Source organism: Odocoileus virginianus, chromosome 13 (assembly GCF_023699985.2).
Source record: "Odocoileus virginianus isolate 20LAN1187 ecotype Illinois chromosome 13, Ovbor_1.2, whole genome shotgun sequence".
Lineage (NCBI taxonomy): Eukaryota > Metazoa > Chordata > Mammalia > Artiodactyla > Cervidae > Odocoileus > Odocoileus virginianus.
Genome location: NC_069686.1, coordinates 52,118,403 through 52,137,365, shown reverse-complemented (window position 1 = coordinate 52,137,365; position 18,963 = coordinate 52,118,403). Strand labels below are relative to the sequence as shown.

The 18,963-nt window shown below is 36.0% G+C and overlaps 1 protein-coding gene across 2 annotated transcripts in view; it reads left to right on the top strand.

The window, feature by feature from the left end:
- RAB3GAP1 (RAB3 GTPase activating protein catalytic subunit 1) overlaps nucleotides 1-18,963 on the top strand; it is a 98,608-nt gene that overhangs the window by 15,204 nt on the left and 64,441 nt on the right. For both annotated transcript variants that reach the window (XM_020879251.2, XM_020879250.2), the window contains exons 4-5: nucleotides 9,312-9,444; nucleotides 12,419-12,497. In XM_020879251.2, the coding sequence (XP_020734910.2) occupies nucleotides 9,312-9,444; nucleotides 12,419-12,497 (212 nt within the window). The remainder of the gene's footprint in view (nucleotides 1-9,311; nucleotides 9,445-12,418; nucleotides 12,498-18,963) is intronic.

Below are 18,963 nucleotides of genomic sequence, written 5' to 3'. Positions count from 1 at the left end.
ATGAGAAATTAGGTGACACTCATTTTTGTTCTAGCTTGGTGTTCTTTTCTCTGGCTACGTTCAAGATTTTTTTCTTTATCTTTTTAAGCTGTCTGACTATGAATGTTCATAGGTGTATTTTGTTTGTGTTTTTCCTATTTAGTTTTATTAATATTGAATATGTCAACTTTTGTTTTCCACCAAATTGGGGAAATTTTGGGCATTATTATTAATTTCTTTTTTACTCTTTGGCTACAGTGAACAGCCTTTGGGACTTCAGTTCCCTAGTCAGGGATCATACTTGTGCCCCTGTTGGACCACCAGGAAGTCCCATTTGCCATTATTTTTAAAATATATTTCTGTCCTATTCTCTTCTTCTGTAATTTAAATAATATTTGACTTCTTGATACTGCCCCACAGGTCTCTGAGGCTCTACTGTACTCAGTCTTTTATTTTCTCTCATATAATTTCTTAGAATTTATCTCTGCTCTCTCCAGTTTGCTGGTAAACCCACGTAGAGTATTTTCCAATTCAGTTATTGTAGTTTTATGTCTAGAAATTTTTGGTTCCTTTTATGATTTCTAATTCTCTGTGAGTGCTTATCTCTAAAGTCGTTTTGGAGCCCTTTAGGGCTCCAATTGTGATATCTAGGTCTTGAGGTTGAATTTGTTCACTGTGTTCTCTTGAGTATACGTCACATTTTCATGGTTTTTTTAATTTGTTTTGTGTTTTTTTGTGTGCATTCAGTTGCTCAGTCTTTGTGACCTCATGGATTGTAGCTCTCCAGGCCCCTCTGCCCATGAAATTTTCCAGACAAGAATACTGGAGTGGGGTGCTATTTCCTACTCTGGGGATCTTCCTGACCTAAGGATTGACCCACATCTCTTGTATCTCCTGCATTGGCAATGAATTCTTTACCACTGGTGCCACCTGGAAAGCCTTTTTTTGGGGGAGGGGTGTGTATCCAATAATTTCTTAACTTTATACTTGTATTTTGAGTGAATGTATGGACTAGATTTTGTTGTGTTTTCTGAAGAACATTTTTTTTGTTTTGGCACACAGTTTGCTTAATTGGAGTAAAATTCCAGAGGTGACAGCAGCTGAAATCTTTGAAGTTTCTTCGTTAATGTACCCTGGAGTTTCTATTGCACATGCATGGTTTAACAGCCAAGATTTGGGACAGAGTTTATTTGCAAAGTTTGGGGTTTACCCCTGGTTGTGCATAAATTAGTCTGCCCTTTTTAGGTCAGAAATTCTCATGATGTGGTCTGAGGACTTCTGTTGGACCCTGAGAACCTTCTCTGTTTTTTAGTATTTTTAGTTCTTCTAAAGAAAGATTTTTTAACATTTAGATAACTACTTAAAATTAATTTTTGTGAATGAAATGAGGCAGTGATCTTTTCTGTTGGATAGCCAACATTTTCTGAATTATTGATTATGCTCTCTTTACCATATATTGAGTTCTATACATACTTGGGTTTGTTTCTAGAGTATGAATACTTTGTATTCTTATAAATATGCTATTTTATTTTAATTATTGTATATTTATTGTGTATTCTGGTGCGACAAAAATATGTTCCCATTATTTTTCTCTTCCAAAATTTTCTTTTTTTTTTTTTTTTGATCTTTTTTTTTTCTCATTTTTTTAAATTAGTTGGAAGCTAATTACAATATTGTAGTGGTTTTTGCCATACATAGACATGAATCAGCCATGGATTTACATGTGTTCCCCATCCTAAACCCCCCTCCCACCTCCCTGCCCATCCCATCCCTCTGGGTCATCCCAGTACAACAAGCCCCGAGCACTGGTCTCATGCATCCAGCCTGGACTGGCGATCTGTTTCACACTTGATAATATACATGTTTTGATGCTATTCTCTCAGATCATCCCACCCTCGCCTTCTCCCATAGAGTCCAAAAGTCTGTTCTATACATCTGTGTCTCTTTTTCTGTCTTGCATATAGGGTTATTGTTACCATCTCTCTAAATTCCATATATATGTGTTAGTATACTGTATTGGTCTTTATCTTTCTGGCTTACTTCACTCTGTATAATGGGCTCAAGTTTTACCCATCTCATTAGAACTGATTCAAATGTATACTTTTTAATGGCTGAGTAATATTCCATTGTGTATATGTACCATGGCTTTCTTATCCATTCGTCTGCTCATGGGCATCTAGGTTGCTTCCGTGTCCTGGCTGTTATAAACCGTGCTGCGATGAACATTGGGGTACACGTGTCTCTTTCAGATCTGGTTTCCTCAGTATGTGTGCCCAGGAGTGGGATTGCTGGGTCATATGGCAGTTCTTTTTTTTTTTTTTTCCAGTGTTACAGCTCTGTTTTATTTAGATAATAGCAGGTAAATCCATCTTCGAGGCATGAGGGCACGTTGATCCAAAGACGCAAAGAGAAGGGCACCGCATCGTGTGGGAGCGAGCGAGCGAGAGAGAGTGTGAGAGAGTGCTTTGGCTCTTTTTATATGTTTTTTTCTTCCCCCTGGCCCTGTCCTATGCAAATTGGGCTTAGGCAGGAGCGCTGTTCTACCTGAAGTCCTCACTCCGGTCCTCGGACCTTCCTTTGACCTTCCTCTGTTCTATTTTCGTGGGCTTTTCCCTTCCTTGTCTTTTAGCCACCGCCATTTTGGACTCCTTTTCCCTATTCTAACTACCTAACATTCCCCCCTCGGGCGTCGAGGCCTTTCTGGCTACTTCCTGCTGAACTGGGACGGCGAGGGGTATTGGGCCTCCCCCACTTGCTAGTCTCAAGCCTCAGAGTCCTTATAGCGGTGTCCATCTAAGGGTGAGTGATGTTTTCCATGGTCTGCTGTAGTTTTGTGTCTTTGTTGAACTGGCTTTGCATGTTGTAGCTTGTTGACCTTAACCGGAGGTCTTCTGGAATCTGAGACTGAGCCGCCTGGGCTTTCTACTGAGTTTGTTTTTCCCTGCCCGGGTTTCCAGCATGATGGGCCTTTCCCTGCGCTGGGTTTTCTTCCTGTTCTGCGTCTACCTCGGGAGCTTCGCTGAGTTGGGCTCCTGCTGCGCTTGGCCTCTTCCACATGGAGGGTGTTTCAGCCAGGTTAAACCCGAGTCACGGCACCATAGATGTCAGGCGAGTGTATGCTCCTCGGTTCTTTGTCTCATCACAATAAAAATTTGGAGTGATGGACATTAAAGCCCCCTCGGTGGGTCACAGCTCTCGGAGGACAGACTGTGTTATAGCTCTTAAATAAATCACTGTTAAAGCTCTATTTATTTAGATAATAGCAGGAAAATCCATCTTCGAGGCGTGAGGGCACGTCAATCCAAAGACGCAAAGAGAAGAGCACCCCATCGTGCGGGAGCCATATGGCAGTCCTATTTCCAGTTTTTTAAGGAATCTCCACACTGTTCTCCAAAGTGGCAGCCTGGTGGGCTGCGGTTGATGGGATTGCAAAGAGTCTGACACGGCTAAATGACTAACAGGGCTTTCATGGTAATTCAGCTGGTAAATAATCTGCCTGCAATGCTGGAGACCCCGGTTCAATTTCTGGGAAGCTCCCCTGGAGAAGGAAACGGCTACCCACTCCAGTATTCTGGCCTGGAGAATTCCATGGACTGTATAGTCCATGCGGTCATAAACAGTCAGACACTACTGAGCGACTTTAACTTCAGATGACTGACACTTTCACTTTTTCAACTAAAGAGAGTGATCTTCACTTTGCTGGGGTCTCAGGCCCTACAATGTTCTGGCAGAGAGTATTTCTTACCTAAAATTTATTGAGTAAGTTGAAAGATTAGTGGAAAGGATTGTTGGGCCCACGTTATCCTGATGTTTAGTACATGTTGTTCTTATGTAATTGCTATTTTCTTTTGGGAAAAGAACATCTTCCTGTACCTGCCACATTTTCCTCAGAACTTTTAATATTCCCCCATATCTCATCTCTTTTTAAAGGATTATCCTCGTGATATTTTTTCTTTGTTGAGTAATAGTTTACTCACAGTAAAATGTACAAAACTCAAGTTTAGAGTTTATCTTCACAAATGTATCTTCCCATGTTACTACCATCTAAACTAAAAATATAGGACAGTTTCATCATCCCAGAAATATTCCTTGTTTTTCTCTTTGATTAATCCCATAAGCAGCCATTTTTTTTTTTTTTTTTAAGTATAATTTGTTTATTTTGGGCTGTGCTTGGTCTTTGTTGCTGCACGGACTTTTCTCTAGTTGTGGTGAGTGGGGCTACTTGCTAGTTACAGTACTTGTACTTGTCATTTCAGTGGCTTCTCTTGCTATAGAGCACAAGTTCTAGGTACTTGGGTTTCAGTAGTTATGGCAGACGGGCTCAGTAGTTGTGGCTCCTGGGCTCTAGCCCAAAACTCAGTTACTCCAAGGCATGTGGGATATTACTGGACCAGGGATTGAACCTGTGTCTCCTGCATTGGCAGGCAGATTCTTTACTACTGAGCCACCAAGGAAGCCCTCATAAGTTCTTATTTTTTCCATTATATTTTATATCCATTCTTGAGTTTCATATAAGTGAAATCATACACTATGCATTCCTTGTGTCTGAGTTTTTGCTCAACATGTTTTTAAAATTTGTCCATATTACACATGCCATTCTTTGCATGATTGTACCACAGGATGTTTATCCATTTTCTTATTAATAGACACTTAAATTGTCTCTTTTTTTAATACTAATAAAGCTGCTGGGGACGATTTGGTAAACTTATACTTTGATTTTTTTCTTGCTTATATTCTTAGCAGAATTGCTGGGTCTTGTGTTCAGTTTTTTTAGAAACTGTCAGACTATTCTAAAGTACAAGGTTATACCATATTCTTAGCAGTGTGTGAAATTTCAAGTTGCTCAACATTCTGACAATTGGCATTGTCAGATTTTCATTTTTAGTCATCCTATTGGGTATGAAGTGGTATCTCATTGTGATCTTAATTTGCCGTTCACTGATGACTGCTGATATTCAGTATAATCTCATAATTCATCACAGTTAACTATTAGTCATTCATAGCTTCTTTTGGGAAGTGCCTGTCAAGTATTTTGCTCATTTAAAAAAAATGGATTGTTTAGTTTTAAAAATTATCCTCATATGTCCTGGTTGTGACTCTTGTCAGATAAGTGTATTTTGAGTCTTTCCACTAGCCCGTGGCTTCCCTAATCATTTCCTTAATTGTGTCTTTTGATAAGTATGTTGATTTTAGTGAAGTTTATTTCTTCAGTTTTGATCTTACTGTTTAGTCACCTTTGTGTCCTGTCAAATTAATCTTTTGCCTATTTCAAGGTTGTGAAGGTATTCCTTCACAACACAAAGGTTGTGTTCTCTTTCATATAAATATCTAATTATTTCAGATTCATTTGTTGAAAAGACCATCCTTTCCCTACCTGAATTGTGGTGGTTCCCTTGTTGTAAAATGATGTATGAGTGTGAATATATTTCTAGATTATCTGTTACGTTTCACTGATCTATTTGTCTTTATGCCAGTACTGTACTGTCTTAAGTGCTGTCGCAAGGTAAATCTTAAAAATCAGATAGTATACTTTTTCATCAAAATTATTTTAGCTACTCTAGGTTCTTTGGATTTTCATATTAGTTTTAGAATCAGCTTGTTAGTCTTTACAAAATGCTTGCTGGGATATTGATTAGGATTTGATTGGATTTGATTAGTATTGACATCTTAATGGTGTTGTGTTTTCCAATCTATGTACATGGTATCTCTGTTTAGGTCTTTAGTATCTTTTTAGCAATACTTTGAGGTATTTTTAGGTAGAGTTCTTGTTCATCTTTCATTGAGTCTCTGCCATAGATATTTGATTTTTTTGATGTCATAAATGATATTTAAAAATTTTTTTCTTAATTTTAAAATATTAAAAAACATTTAAAAAGATACTCATTTCCCAAGTGTTTTCTTGCTGTGTGTGTGTGTGTGTATGTGTGTGTGTGTGTATGCAGATGATTTTTGTATACTGACCTTGAATTCCACAACTTCATAAATTCATTAGTTTTAGTACTTTGTAGATTTCTTTGGACATATTATGTACATAATCAGGCCATTGGTGAAAGAAGATGGTTTTATTTCTTTCCAGTCTGTGTGCTTATTTCTTTTTATTGTCTGAGTAGGGCCATCAGAAGTTATATTTGAATTATTAGATTAATTCTGAACTAAAAGTTGACCTTTCTGGTTCTAATAGTAAATATACTCTTTACAAGTGACTGTATCATAATGGAATTGAAAGAGGGAGGTTGGAGTGTTATTTTTCAATCAAGCTAAATTATCTTAAGTTTGTTCTGCATACAGAATCTGGATGTCCTCTATGTCAGATACAACCAAATCCATCTTGAGATAGCTGTTTGGTAAGGTTGACAGTCATGGTACCTAGAATGCAGGAGTAGGATCAAATGATGTTTATATTTGTATCATTTTTAAAAAACTTAGTTTTTTTAATAAATATATTTTCTTTAAAAATTTTTATTTTACTTATTTAATACAAAAAATTGTTTTGGCGGTGCTATGAGGCATGCACGGTCTTAGTTCCCTGACCAGGGATTGAACATATGCCCTCTGCAGTGGAAATTGCCAAGTCTTAACCACTGGACCACCAGGCAAGTCCACTTTTGTCTCATTTTAAAAGAATATTTCATAATGTCATTTGTAGCAACATGGATGGATCTAGAGATTATCATACTAGGTGAAGCAAATCAGAAAGAGAAAGGCAAATACCATATGATATCACTTATATGTGGAGTCTAAAATATGACACATATGAAACGGAAACAGTCTAAAATCATAGAAAATGGACTTGTGGTTGCCAAGGCGGAGGGGAGGTAGAGGTGGGTTGGTTGGGAGTTTGGGACCAGCAGATACAAGCTATTATATATAGAATGGGTAAGCAGCAGGGTCCTATTGTATAGCACAGGGAACTGTATTCAATATCCTGTAATAAACCATAATGGAATAGAGTATAAAAAAGAGTGTATAACTGAATCACCTTGCTATACATCAGAAGCTAACACATTGTAAACCAAGTACATTTCAATTAAAAAAAAAAAATTTTTTTTTTTTCAGCTTTTTTGCAAGCTTGAAATGGGACTTATCTCTCATTTTCTGGACTTCTCCCTTTACCTTAGTTTTAGATTTCACTGCTTTATAGTGTGCTTTCCTCCTAGCAAACCAAGTTCTTATGTGTATCATTACTGCTTATTGCAGTTTGAGACTTTTGGTTCAGGTTCTAGGTATCTTAATTTAACACGGGTTAACCTCAGTTTAAAGAAACCTAACATATTAAAAAAAAATCATAGTTTTTGATATGTAGTATGTTATTGTTCAGTCACTCAGTTGTGTCTGACTCTTTGCAACCCCATGGACTGCAGCACACCAGGCTTCCCTGTCTTTCACCAACTCCTGGAGCTTGCTCAAACTCATGTCCATTGAGTTGGTGATGCCATTCAATGATCTCACTCTCTGTCATCTCCTTCTCCTGCCTTCAGTCTTTCCCAGCATGAGGGTCTTTTCTAATGAGTTGGCTCTTCCATCAGCTGGCCAAAGTATTGGAGTTTCAGCTTCAGCCTCAGTCCTTCAAATGAATATTCAAAATTGATTTCCTTTAGGATGGACTGGTTTGATCTCTTTGCAGTTCAAGGGACTCTCAAGAGTCTTCTCCAGCACCACAGTTTAAAAGCATCAATTTTTTGGTGTTCAGCTTTCTTTATAGTCCAACTCTTACAACCATACATGACTACTGGAAAAACCATAGCTTTGACTATATGGACCCCTTTTGGCAAAGTAATGTCTCTGATTTTTAATACGCTGTCTAGGTTGGTCATAGCTTTTCTTTCAAGGAGCGTGCGTCTTTTAATTTCATGGCTGCAGTCACCATCTGCAGTGATTTTGGAGCCCAAGAAAATAAAGTCTGAAAAAAAAAAAAAGCAAATAAAGTCTGTCACTGTTTCCACTGTTTGCCCATCTATTTGCCATGAAGTGATGGGACCGGATGCCATGATCTTAGTTTTTTGAATGTTGGTTTTAAGCTAACTTTTTCACTCTCCTCTCTCACCTTCATCGAGAGGCTCTTTATTTCCTCTTCATTTTCTGCCATACTGTTCATGGGGTTCTCAAGTCAAAAATACTGAAATGGTTTGCCATTCCCTTCTCCAGTGGACTATGTTTTGTCAGAACTCTTCACCATCACCCATCCGTCTTGGGTGGCCCTACATGGCATGGCTCATAGTTCATTGAATTAGACAAGGCTGTGATCCATGTGATCAGTTTGGTTAGTTTTCTATGATATGCAGGTTACGTGGTGGTTATTCTCCTCCCAAAAAGATTCAGAATTTTACATACCTTTCCAAGAATACATAAAATTACCAGATGTTATATGATAGGTACAGTCCAAACAACACTTTTAAGAACTCAGTGACTCACAGAATCATTCCTCACATTTCTTATCTAGTTTGGGGCTCTCTGTACTTGGAAGTTGCTGAGTTGGCATTTCTGCCTCTTGGTGGTGCTGTGCTGTAATGCCTATAGACTTCTCCAGTGGAGATAACAGCAATGGGAGACTAGAAGCTTTGTGGGAAAAATCCTTTTTTATGATTATATTATGTAAGTAAGGGGGCTGTTTGAAACTTTTAATTAAAATATTTTCCAATCAAGTTGATATTTAAATGAAAATATTTGAATGCCAGAGCTCAATAAAGAAACTCACAGAACCTGTTCAGCAAATAAATGCTACAGATGTCATGCCACTTAAATTGATTTTACAAATTTGCTTGTTTCTGAAGCAATTTCTGATCTCCAACAATGCTGTGGAATACATAGTGATGTTATTAGATTTGAGGTTTTTATAATAAATATTTTATTGTCATGTATTTTTTCTAATTTTTAAAATTTATAAAATTTAACCATTTTCTGTTAAAAGGTACTCAGATTCTGCTGTTGGTAGAGAGAGTTGGGTTTTTTTTTTGGTGTGTGAAGAGGCATGGGATTTACTATATATTCATTATTTTATATAGAGACTCATCTTACCAAAATTACTTGATTACTTGAAAACTACAGTTTTGTTAGTCACTTGATAGTTAATTTTCTAGGGAAATTTTCTTTTTAAAGGATCACTGTGATAAATCACTTATAAATAATTTCCTCTTGGTTTATTCACTTGTATGTTTTCCCTTTTCCCTTTTGAGGAGGATAAATATAGGATGAAGCTTTTAGATTAAGGGGCAGAAAAAGGGGACAGATCTATGGTGAAAAATAAAAAAGATCTGTGGTGAAAAAACTAATGGTAACTATTGAATATGTTAAGGCGGTTGTTTTTTCCTTTTTTGTTTTTCTGTGAAATGCAGGGTGTGTTTACTTCTGGGACATGGGAAGAGAAATCTGATGAGATTTCCTTTGCAGACTTTAAGTTTTCGGTCACTCATCATTATCTTGTACAAGAATCCACTGATAAAGAAGGAAAGGATGAAGTACCAGAAGGTAAGTTTTCACTATATATTTTTAAACTCTTGTAAGAGTGATTTTAATTTTGAATTATGAATTTAGTTCACTTAATTAAATAGCATTCTCTGGAGATGTTTTATATATGCACAGTTGTTTCACCACACCTGAAATAGAGTATGATTTTTGCAGAGTAATTATCACAGCATCATTCATTTTTAAATTAGTTAAATCATTTATTTGTAGAGTACCTAATATGTGCTAGGGCTTCCCTCATAGCTCAGTTGGTGAATCAACTACCTGCAATGCAGGAGACCTAGGTTCAATTCCTGGGTTGGGAAGATCCCTTGGAGAAGGAAATGGCAACCCACTCCAGTATTCTTGCCTGGAGAATCCCATGGACAGAGAGGAGCCTGGCGGGCTACAGTCCATGGGGTTGCAAGAGTTGGACACAACCAACCAAACATGTGCTAGGTTCTGTCTTAAGTCCAATTGAGAAAATGTACATTTCAGTAGGGGAGATAAAGTCTATAGGTAAGTAACAATAATAAGAGGTAAAAAGTGATAAATGCTATCCCAAAGCACAGAGTTTTACTGGAGTTCAGGGGAGAAAAGATCAATTTTAATCCAGAGAGATCAGAGAAGATGTTATGGAGAATTAAGTAACTAAGCTGGGCTTTGAAGAATTTTTGCAAGTTGTTTATTGATTAGTCAGTGTTGGCTTTGTGTATGCCCCAGGCTTTGGAGACAGATCAAGTGGATTAAAATTCTGGTTTTTCTACTTACTATTACTTGACCTTTCTAAGCTTGACTGATCTCATTTGTAAAATAAAGTAATACTACCTGGAGGGTAAGTGGGAAGATTTAATAAGATACTGTACATAAGTGTGTATCTCATCATTAAGTATTCAAGCTAGCAAACATCCTTTGCAGCTTAATAAAGGATTCTGAGAGTATTATTTCTTCCCCCTACAAAGTAGCAAAGGTAATTTTAATTTATATTAGCTGTCATTTTATTTATTTATATTTTTATTGATGTATAATTGCTTTACAGTGTTGTGTTAGTTTATGCTGTACAGCAAAGTGAATCAGCTCCATGTATACATGCACCCCTTCTCTCTTGAACCTCCCACCGCCATCCCACCCCCTAGACCATCACAGCGTGGAGCTGAGCTCCCTGTGCTGTATAGCAGCTTCCCACTAGCTGTTCTACACATGGTAGCGAATACATGTCAGTCATACTCTCCCAATTTGTCACACATGCACTACCAGGTATTTTAAGAGAAGGATCCATGTTAAAATAGTCTTTTTTTTAAATAGTCTTTTTTAAATAGAATAATCCCATAATTTATTACTAACTTGAAATACAGTAATTTCTAATTCTGAGTTAATATTTTAATTTTATTAAATTTTGCATTTCCTATTGAAATAAAGTACCTGTTTCAGTACTTGGCCCCATGTTAGATGGTGTTTACAGTTGTTAATAGGTCACTATCCAAATCTTTGTTCTGAGATCTGCTAGTATAAAATAGTGAGCAAGGTATTAAAAATTGTTTATTTTGAATCTGGTCAAATACTCTCTTTCATTCACTCAGAAAATAACTATGCACAATGAGTGCTCAAGTTTTGATGGTCAAAACACATGATCATTTCTAAGTGTAAGCCTGAAATATTTTGTACCTTTTCTTACATAGGAATAAAATTATATTACCTTTTCTATCATATATATTATTTTCACAAAACAATTAGATAGCATCTGCGTTTAGATTCATAAACTAGGATAGATAATTTGACCATGTATACACTTGGATAGGACAATTATACAACAAAATAAACCAGAATATGAGAAAGTATACTTTAGGAATAAGGGGAAGAGGGAAATGTATGCAGCTGGTAGAAGTCTAATAATAGCCTAGCGATTTCTGGGTCCAACATTCTGCTAATTAATGACGGAAACTGTTCAAGGTATAGAAATCTTGGGTGTTGTTAATTTGTAGAGAAAATATACATCAAGGAAAAGCTATTGTAATAAGGAGGCTTAGAATCAGTGTTTCTGAGATAGACAGAGGAGACTGGAATGATGAGAGATAATTAATGAATTTAAGATAGTTAAGGCATTGTTGCATATGTGTAAGTATTGGGCAATTTTAATTTGGTTGTGATTGAAGCTGTAACTAATGGTAGAAGTTAGAAGCAAATCATCAGCCCAATTAATTTGGAGATACACATTTAACATTATATTATCAGAGGTCAGAAGATTTGAGTACTGATTATTTGAGTTGCTTATTGCTTTAGTTAAGTAGAGCATCAAGTCATTAGTATTCTCCTGTTTATTCTTCTTACAGATTAACAAAATATAAATTTGCTAAGGAAGTATAGCTGTATAGCAAAAGGAAGTATTTTTATAAACATTTTTTTATGCTTTGAACTTATGGTATATTTTCAAGTATAAATAATGATCATTGATGTTAGTATCTGATTATGGATTGTAATGCAAGTACTTCCAGATATATGGGTTATAAAGGAGAAGCTTCTTAGTGGTTTTACAAGAACATTTAAGATGGCTAGAGATGAAAAAGAGGCTAGCTATGGGAGGTGATATAGAATTGACAGACTCTATATATAAATTCTAAAGAAAAGTAAAGACAAGGGCATGCCAAGAAGAACAAAAAAACCAAGACTTTCTAGTAAGGAATGAAGAATTGTTTGAGTCATGATTTAGAAGAATGGAAAATACTATAAACATGGGAATGATATATATATATATATATTTTTTTTAATAGACTGGCTTCTTTGTTTTTTTTCTTTTTAAGAAAAGAGAGAGTGAGAGAGAGACATCGGTCTCCTTCCAAAGTTTAACTTTAAGACTTTAGCCCTAGATGTAAATCCTGAAGCAGTGGCAAAACTATATGGACTAGCAAGACATGCTATAGAATGATGTCTTTAAATTATATGGTGAAATTCTGCCTTAGAATGAATGTACTCACTTGTTCATTATCAAATGTTTCCGTAGATGTTATTCCACAATCTATGCAAGATTTGCTGTGTATGAATAATGACTTTCCTCCCAGAGCACATTGCCTGGTAAGATGGTAAGTATATACTTTACACAGATAACTTTTAGAATGTATGTCAGAGAGGCCCCCAGAGTGCCTGCAAGATAGATGATTTGCTCGGAATTCACACAGGACTCAGCATGTATTGATAGTTGCTCTTAATGCTAGGATTTCTTACAGTGACAGAATGCAAAGCAAAATCAGCAAAGGGGAAAAGTGCCTGAGGCAAAGTTCGGAGGAAGTTCAAGTGTTTAAGAGTCCTTTCCTAATGGAGTCACACAGGGCATACTGAATTCCCTTAGCAACAACTTGTGACAGTACGTACGAAATGTTGTCTATCAGAGAAACTTGTTAGAAGCTCAGCTGTCTCAGATTTTTAACTAGTGACATGTCATGGAGATACCGTCTGACTGTGACATAAGAAAATTTCAGACTCCTAGACGGAAAGCAGGTAAACCTGCTGTTTAAACCACGTTGTTTGTACAATTTACGCACAGTAAGTCTTTATCAGTTAGGATAAATGATGTGACCTCTTCCCAAATCCAAGTACCCAAACCCAAATACCAGCCAAAGGTCAGCCTTGCAAGTAGGCCTTTCTGAGGATAGCAGTCACAGGGCTGTTAACTCTTTTTTGCACAGTAGTCATGGTCTAGGTTGTACCTAACTATGATTCTGAGACTAGCATAGAACAGTTAAATAATAGAAAGCTTCATATGTATTATTGAAAATCGAATTGACATAAAATGTTGATCTCAGTTATGTTATAGCATCAAAACTCAATTGTGTCTTAGTTATAAATGTGGTATGTTAATTTAAGAGTATCACATTTAAAAAACCTTATAATCTCTCTGAAGTTCTTTTAATTTTTTTCATTTATTCACAACATCTCTTTATTTTGAAGATGTTAGTGTTAAAACATTCTACCACCAAAATGGCCAAGCATAAGTATATGGTCAAGAAAGAAGACCTGGTTAAAGGAAATTTGTATACTGGTTTTAATTTACTCTGCTGGCCTGAGTCAGTCTTCTGATTTTTTTTTTTTAAATTAAAGAATTTCTAAGGAAGGGGAAGAATGATGATCTGTGTTTCATTCCATAGTAATTATTATATCAAGTAGATTATGTGACACATAAAAAAAAGAAAATTATTTGCATATGCAATAAACTGGATAATGTTTCATAAATAGTCCCATTGTTTATTAGTAGTACTATTTATTGTTGCTGTGCAGGTTTTTCGCTAGTTGCTGTGAGGAGAAGCTACTCTCTAGTTGCAGTGTGTGGACTTGTTACTGCCATGGCTTCTCTTATTGTGGACCACAGACTCTAGGTCACGTGGGCTTCGGTAGCTGTGGCTGACTGGCTCTAGAGCACAGTCTCAGTAGTGGTGGTACATGGGCTTAGTTGCTCCATGGCATGTGGGCTCTTCCTGGACCAGGGATTGAACCCCTGTCTCCTGCATTGGCAGGCAAATTCGTTGCCACTGAGCCGCCAGGGAAGTCCCCATCCAGATTTTCTTATCTTTTATTTATAGAATATAAATACCTTTAGAATATTTATAGAATATAAATACTTTTAGAATATAAGTACATACATTTAATATGACAAAGTATATCAGAAGGCAGCATGGTGTCATAGAGTTTGCATTTACATTCATTCATTCAACATTAATTGATCTACTATTTGCCCAGGCAGTGAATTAGACAAATTGATGTTTAATTTCTAGTTTAGGGACCTATTACCTTAGCAACTTAACTTAATTTTGCTGATTTGGTTTCTAAGTTGGTGAAGTCAAGATAATAAATAATATGTACCTTTGAGAGTATTTGTGAGGATTTAATAAGATAATAACACATTATGTATACATCAAAATTGCAAGGCTGTTATATAATTTCTGTTCAGCTTTTTAATATTTCAAAAAAGTATACTGACACATAGTCCATGGTTAAATATTCATTGAGTGAATTCATGAAATCTTTCTTTATATTAGATTAATGAATCACTTGTTAGTGATTTGTTTATGTATTAATGAAAATAACTTGTTAGTAGTTTTTTAATGTTCCCATTTTTATAAAATTTTATTTTAGAAATTAACATACAGTAAGTTGGACTTTTTTTTTATGTTCACTGAACTTTAGCACATTTGTTGTTCGGTTGCTAAGTTGTGTCCAATTCTTTGCCAGACTGTGGCACACCAGCCATCTGTCCTTCACTATCTCCCAGAGTTTGGTCAAGCTCATGTCCATTGAGTCTGTGATGCAATCTAACCATCTCATCCTCTGCTGCCCCTTTCTCTTGCCTTCATTCTTACCCAGAATCAGGGTCTTTTCCAGTGAGTAGGCTCTTAGCATTAGGTAGCCAAAGTATTGGAACTTTAGCTTCAGTATCAGTCACTCCAGTGAATCTTTAGGGTTGATTTTCTTTAGGATTGACTGATTTGATCTCCTTACAATCGAAAGGATTCTTGAGAGTCTTCTCCAGCACCACAATTTGAAGGTATCAATTCTTCAGCTCTCAGCCTTCTTTATGGTCCAGTTCTCATATCCATACATGACTACTGGAAAAACCATAGCTTTGACTATACAGACCTTTGTTGGCAAGTGATGTCTCTGTTTTTTAATACATTGTCTAGATTTTTCATAACTTTTCTTCCAAGCAGCAAGTATCTTTTAATTTTGTGGCTATATTCACTCTTCAGTGTTTTTGGAGCCCAAGGAAACAAAATCTGTCACCATTTCCACTTTTTTCGCATCTGTTTGCCATGAGGTGATGGGACTGGATGCCATAATCTTCGTTTTTTGAATACTGACTTTTAAGGCAGCTTTTTCACTCTCCTCTTTTACCCTCAACAAGAGGCTCCTTATCTCCTCTTCGCTTTCTGCTATTAGAGTGAAAATAATGGTACCATGTACATTCCCTGGTGGCTCAGATGGTAAAGAATCTGCCTGTAATACAGGAAACCCAGGTTCAATCCCTGGCTCAGGAAGACCCCTGGAGAAGGGAATGGCTACTCTAGTATTCTTGCCTGGAAAATTCCATGGACAGGGAGCTTAAAGGGCTACAGTACATAGGGTTGCAAAAAGTCAGCATAACTGAGCGACTAACGCTTTCAGGTTTTTCTTTTTTCATGTGCATTTGTATACACGTTTTTATTTTTATTTTTTTTCCATTTATTTTTATTAGTTGGAGGCTAATTACTTTACATCATTACAGCAGTTTTTGTCATACATTGAAATGAATTAGCCATGGATTTACATGTTGTATACACGTTTTTAAAAATATTTATTTATTTGGCTGTGTTGAGTCTTGGTTGCAGTACTTGGAATCTTTTTTGTGTGTGTGTGTGTGTTTTACAGTGTATAGGCTCCAGAGTGTGTGGTCCTGGTAGGTGAGATCTTAGTTCCCCAACCAGGAATTGAACCAATGTCCCCTGCATTGCAGGGTGGATTCTTAATTACTGGACCACCAGGGAAGTCCCCTATAGTTTTTAAAGTTGCTACCACCTCGTATAGGATAGTTCTATAACCTCCCCCAAACTCCTCTTCTCCATTCTAATATTTGGCAGTCACTAGCAAAGAGTCAGACATGACTGAGTGACTGGACTGAACTGAACTGAACTGAACATGTTCTTAGTCACTGTAAGTTTTGACCTTCCAGGAGTTTTATAGAGATGGAATCAAATAGTAACCATATGAGACTGTCTTCTTTCACTCACCATAATACTTTTGAGATCATTTGAAGTAATTTTGTATCAATGGTTTGTTCCTTTCTATTGGTAGTATTCTAGTGTAGGAATAGTTTGTTTACTCATTCCCCTGTTGATGGATAATAGATCTATTTCTTGGATGTTTATGAGTAGAGCTGCTGTAAATATTTTTGTGTAGATCTTTTATATGAAAATATATTTTTAGATTACTTGGGTAAGTACCTAGGGTGTGATTAAGTCACATGGAAGCCCAGTCACATGCTAAGTGTATATTTAACTTTATATGAAACAGCCAAACTGATTTCCAAAGTGATGTACCATTTTGCATTCCCACTAACAACATATGAGAGTTTCAGTTGCTCTGTATCCGCAATAGCATTTGGTGTCAGTTTTTTCAGTTTTAGCTATTTTTCGGAGAAGGCAATGGTACCCCACTCCAGTACTCTTGCCTGGAAAATCCCATGGGCAGAGAAGCCTGGTGGACTGCAGTCCATGGGGCTGCAGAGAGTCGGACACGACTGAGCAACTTTACTCTCACTTTTCACTTTCCTGCATTGGAGAAGGAAATGGCAACCCACTCCAGTGTTCTTGCCTAGAGAATTCCAGGGACGACGGAGCCTGGTGTGCTGCCGTCTGTGGGGTCGCACAGAGTCAGACACGATTGAAGTGACGATGCAGCAGCAGCAGCAGCATTCTAACAGATGTGTTGTTAGAATGAGAATATCTCATCCTAATTTTAATTTTAAATATCTTTTATGTGTTGATTTGCCATGAATATACTCTATGGTGAAATGTCTGCAAGTCTTTTGCCCACTTTTTAATTGAGTTGTTTTCTTATTGTTGTGTTTTGAGAGTTTTTTTAATATATTCTAAATACAAATATTTTCTCTAGATAGTAATTTCTCTTTTCATTCTTATTAGTGTCTTTTCCAGAATAAAGTTTTAAAAATTTGATGCAGTTGGTTTATCAGGTTTTTACATTATGAATCATGCTTTTGGTGCTATATCTGAGAACACTTGCTTGAGGTCAGAAAGCTTTCTCCTAATTAAAAAATATATATATATATATAAACTTTTAAAAATTTGTGGTTTATTTTAGGTTTATAGAAAGTTATAGAGATAGTTACAGACTCTTCCAGGATATCCTTCTCTCAATTTTCCCTGTTGTTAGTTTATATTACCATGATATGTATGTCAGAACTGAAAAGCCAGCATTGGTACATTAGTTAAAACTTGGCACATTGTTGTTCAGTCTCTAAGTCATGTCTGACTCTCTGCGGCTCCATGGACTACAGCACGCCAGGTACATTAGTCAGATTTTATTTAACTAGTTTTTCCACTAACATCCATTTTCTATTCAAAGATCTAGTCTGGAATACTGCATTGTATTTAGTTATCTTGTCACCTTAGATTGTTCAGTCTACATTCCTGTGAAAATTTCTTAGTCTTTCCTCATTTTTGATCACTTGGAGCTTTGAGGGATACTAGTCAGGAATTTTGTAGAATGTCATTCAGTTTGAGAGATTTAAAAATTAAAAAAAAATTTTTTTTTCTAAACTTTTTGTTTTGTATTGGGGTATAGCTAATTAATAATGATGTGGTAGTTTGAGGAAAACAGCAAAGGAGCTCAATTTTAACATGTATCTGTTAAAATATTTTTTGAAGTAAAAAAAATTTTATGGTTACATTTGGGTTATGACTTTGGAAAGAAGATCATAAAGGTGAAGTGCCTCTATTGTATATCAGGAGGTCATATTAGCATCATGATTTAGTCACTAGTGACATTAACTTTGATTACATGGTCAATTTTTTGTTTTATTCTAAAAGTTTTACATTTTATATTTAGAGCTCTTATCCATTTCAAGTTGATTTTTGTATAATATTCTTTTCTTGCTTGTGGATGTTTAGTTGTCCGAACAGCATTTGTTGAAGAGTTTCCTTCATAGACTTATTCAACTTTATCAAAGATCACTGGCCACATTTTTGTGGGTTTATTTCTGGATGCTCTTGGTTTTATAAGTGTTTACATTAAATAGTCCCTTTCCTTTTCCTTTAAAAAATTTTTTTTCAAATTTGTTTTGGCTATTCTATCTCCTTTGCTTTTCTGTTTACATTTTAGGATTGGTATATATCTACAAAAAGTCTCATTGGGATTTTGATTGGAATTGCCTGGAGTCTGTAGATTATTTTGGTGGAGAATTGGTATGTTTATATACTGGGTCTTCCACTTTATGATCAATCACAATTGGTCTCCAGTTATTTAGGTCTTCTTTGATTTCAGCATATGGATCCTGTATATTTTTTATTAAGTGTATATCTAATTATTGTTTGTTTAAAATGAGCTATTGTAATGGTATTGTTTACAATTTTTTCACATCCAGTGCTTTGTTGTTAGTATGTAGGAATGTGACTAATTTTTGTGCCTTGAGGTCATATCCTATGACCTTACTAAATTCAGTTATTAGCTCTAGGAAGAGTTTTGTGGTGTCTTTTGAATTTTCTTTGTAAGTAGTCATATGAATAGGCATAGTTTTACTTCTTCTTTTCCAATATATGGTTCTGTTTTTTCCCTTGCCTTTTTAAACTGGCTAAGGCTCCAGTAAAATACTGAATATGAATGGTGAGAGTGGACATCTTTGTTTTGCTCCTAATCTTGTTTAGTCTTTTAGCATGAAATTTGACGTCAGGTATAGTTTCTTCATTGATACTCTTTACTAGGTTGGGAAAGTTCTGTCCTTAGTTTGCTGGGAGCTTTTATATGAATGGATGTTGAATTTTGTGAAATGTGTTTTCTACTTAA